This window comes from Olea europaea, chromosome 21 (genome assembly GCF_002742605.1).
Source record: "Olea europaea var. sylvestris chromosome 21, O_europaea_v1, whole genome shotgun sequence".
In the NCBI taxonomy this organism is placed as follows: Eukaryota; Viridiplantae; Streptophyta; class Magnoliopsida; order Lamiales; family Oleaceae; genus Olea; species Olea europaea.
This window is the reverse complement of record NC_036257.1, coordinates 13586481-13589529: the sequence shown is the minus strand read 5'-3', so window position 1 is coordinate 13589529 and position 3049 is coordinate 13586481. Positions and strand designations below refer to the sequence as shown.

General features: G+C 33.9%; 1 protein-coding gene across 1 annotated transcript; it reads left to right on the top strand.

Moving 5' to 3' along the window:
* Positions 1–129: 129 nt before the first annotated feature.
* LOC111370310 (small ubiquitin-related modifier 1-like) lies at positions 130–2781 on the top strand. Its single transcript, XM_022991983.1, has 3 exons — positions 130–391; positions 2075–2224; positions 2343–2781. Exons 1-3 carry the CDS (start codon positions 317–319, stop codon positions 2412–2414), a joined length of 297 nt encoding a protein of 98 aa, XP_022847751.1. The 5' UTR covers positions 130–316; the 3' UTR covers positions 2415–2781.
* Positions 2782–3049: the final 268 nt, after the last annotated feature.

The following is a 3049-nucleotide window of genomic DNA, read 5'->3' as shown; positions in this document are numbered from 1 at the left end:
CAAGACAAATTGGGGAACGTTTTTATTTAAAAGTACTTTCAAAATGAGATGTAATTTTAAATATTAGTTTTCAAACAAAAATTACGATAATTTTCTTCAAATGCTCAAGCAAAATTAAAAGCTATGCTAAATGGGCTCATTGGAAAATAATCCGAACTATGCAGGAAATAAAGGCGAAAGGTCAAGAATACCCCTCGATATGTTTTGTTATTGACGCGTATAAAATAGAAATAAAAATCCAAATCTTCACACTACTTGCAAAGCAGACAAACGATTTGGGAGCGCCAAAAAACAGTTAGAGAAAGCGATAGAGAAAATGTCGAACGTCGAGGAAGGCAGGAGCTCCGTCACCGGTCCATCGCCTTACATTCATCTGAGAGTTAAGGGACAGGTATTAATCATTTCTTCTTCTTACATTTTCGATACATTTCTTCCGTTGAATTTTTGTAAGAATTGTTGTTTAATCATGTTTATGGGTGCCTAACGTTTCTTTTTTACTTGATTGACTTGAATTTAGTTACTTTATGCTCATCAATTTATAGTGCTTTACTGTCGTGTTCATTCTTTATGGAGTTGTGCATGATAGATTTTCTTGCCGCTAACTGTACGTATGTACAGAATAAGTCGTGAATTTTGTTATTAATTTAGTAGGAATTTGCATTCTTGTGGTTGGTAATCATAAAATCGATTAGTAGGTTAGGGCTTATGAATTTTGTAGAGGAAATATTTTTCGGTCTTAAAATTTGACTTCTTGCTTTTGAACTTGAAATTAAAGTTGTAGAAGAATTCTCTTTCAAGAATTGTGTGGATGATCGATCAGTTTTACATGTTTATTGCTCTACTAAATTCGGCTGAATAATTCAGAAATGGCGGATCTAGTTGTATGTTTTGACGTAGTTTATGACTTTATTCTCTGCAATTTTGCTTGCATTTCTTGAAATTCTTGTGATATTGGATCAACAAAATCCTTGGCCGTAAAATGTTTCTACAAGGGAAGGGGGAGAGTGCTGTCAATTTTTCCATTTGTCACAATTTTAATTTTGCGAGGGCTTCTTAGTTCTTCCTGCATTTTTATCCATGAGTATAAGCAAACTGGCTCCCCTCTATTTACTTTTGCGTGGCAAGTTAAATTTCATCAATCAAATTCATTTTGTGGAGAACTTATGTAATACTGGAAATCATGTACTTCTAACTCTGTCAGTCATCATATTATTTTGGAGGGTTGTTGCCAATTGTAATAGTATTGTTGGATTGAAATCATTTGACATCTTCAAAGTCGAATAGTTTTACAGTTGCTTTGCAATTCTTTATAGAAGTCTCTTAACAATAAACCGCAAATTAAAATTCTAAAGCAAATTAACATTCTTGAAATTTTTGTTGGGACTGTGAATTCCGTTTGTATTTCAAGCATGCAACATATGAAGCTAATGAGCATTTATTGTGTACGACTAGCATTTGAGTTCTAATACGTTGAATTTTGCTGCAATTTTTGGATTTTCAAAAATTATGTCTTGAATTTCTTGTGGTATTGGATCCAAAATACTTGTCCAGTAAAAAATGTTCTAGAAAAAGGGAAGGGGGTGAGTGCTGTCAATTTTGTCGTTTGTTGCGCTTCTTAGTTCTTCCTGCACTGAGTATAAGCAAATTGCTTCCCTCAGTTTACTCTTGCGAGAATGTGTAATGTAAGCAAATCCACCAATTTCAGTTTATTAACTGAATGATATTATTCATTTGGTGAACAACTTATGTAATAATGGAAATCACGTGCTTCTCAGATGGCAAAAATTACTTTGGACTTTCAGAAGAAAAAGGATCAGGAATAAGACTGAGCTTCTTTTTCCTGTCGCCAATGTGTAATAGTGTTGATTGGATCCATATCATTTGACATCTTCAAAGTTGAATAGCTTTGCAGTTCTTAATACAAGTCTCTAACAATAAACCGCAAATAAAAGTTTCAAAGCAAATTAAACTGTCATGAAATTTCTGCTGGGACTGTGAATGCTTTTTGTATTTCAAACTTGTTAATGTTTGAATATTGGTTCATTTCTGTATGTAATTTGTTACTTTTATGTAGAATGGAAATGAAGAGTATTTCAAGATGAAGAGAGGCTCGCAATTGAGGAAGCTAATGACTGCTTATTGTGAACGACAATCATTACAGTTTGATGCTACTGTATTTTTGTTTGATGGCCGTCTCCTACGACCAGAGCAGACTCCTGACGAGGTTACTTCTCTTCACCTCAACCCTCCCTTCTCTCTCTCATTCCTGAATTTACTTGTACAGTTCACTATTTCCTCTCCAAAATACAGAAACTTTAACGTAGGCATTTTATTCTCTACAGCTGAAAATGGAGGATGGCGATGAGATTGATGCTATGTTGCATCAAACTGGAGGTGTCGTTGGTGCTTCGTGAAGGATGAAGAGAAATGTAAGGCCTTGTGGTGTTTCAATACTAATCTGCCTGTCTGATTCTTCTAAGTGAAGGGGTTGTAGATATCTCGATTACTGGTCTATTGGTGTCGAATATCCATTTATGGACTTTGTCATTGAACTTGGTATATCACCGTATTCTTTCCTCGGGACAAATTAAGGAAACTCAGTAAAATCGGAATCTATAGTCTAAGATGGATATGGAGACATTTTTGTTCATCAATAGATGAAAATATATTAGTGTTTGTAGAGTTCTAGGTCGTTAGCTTTGTGTTCTTGGTGAATGGAGGCTAAAGGCCATTCTGGAATTACTATCCTCTTAACTGCATTTCAAAGATGACACTTTTCTTTGAGTTTCTTGTTTTGTTTTCAAATTTATGTCAAATTTCTTTATATTACTTAGGGAAAAATACACTTTATATAGGTTTAGTTATACTTAATTCTTTATTACGTAAATTCAAAAAATCCACATAATCTTTCATTGGTAAATAGTCGGCTTAAGATACTACAAGGTTAAAGACTTCACTTTTATACGTTGGTATCTTTTTGTCAAGTTTACACAGCCCGTCAAATGTTGGATTTAATGAAGATGTATTGTGCTCTTTTCATATCTTTTAT

What these genes read in the sequence shown, in the direction of transcription:
- LOC111370310 (XM_022991983.1), top strand. Translation starts at nt 317, where the DNA reads ATGTCGAACGTCGAGGAAGGCAGGAGCTCCGTCACCGGTCCATCGCCT. An exon ending in ATCTGAGAGTTAAGGGACAG is followed by an intron (nt 392 to 2,074) that starts GTATTAATCATT and finishes ACTTTTATGTAG; the next exon opens with AATGGAAATGAAGAGTATTT. An exon ending in CAGAGCAGACTCCTGACGAG is followed by an intron (nt 2,225 to 2,342) that starts GTTACTTCTCTT and finishes TATTCTCTACAG; the next exon opens with CTGAAAATGGAGGATGGCGA.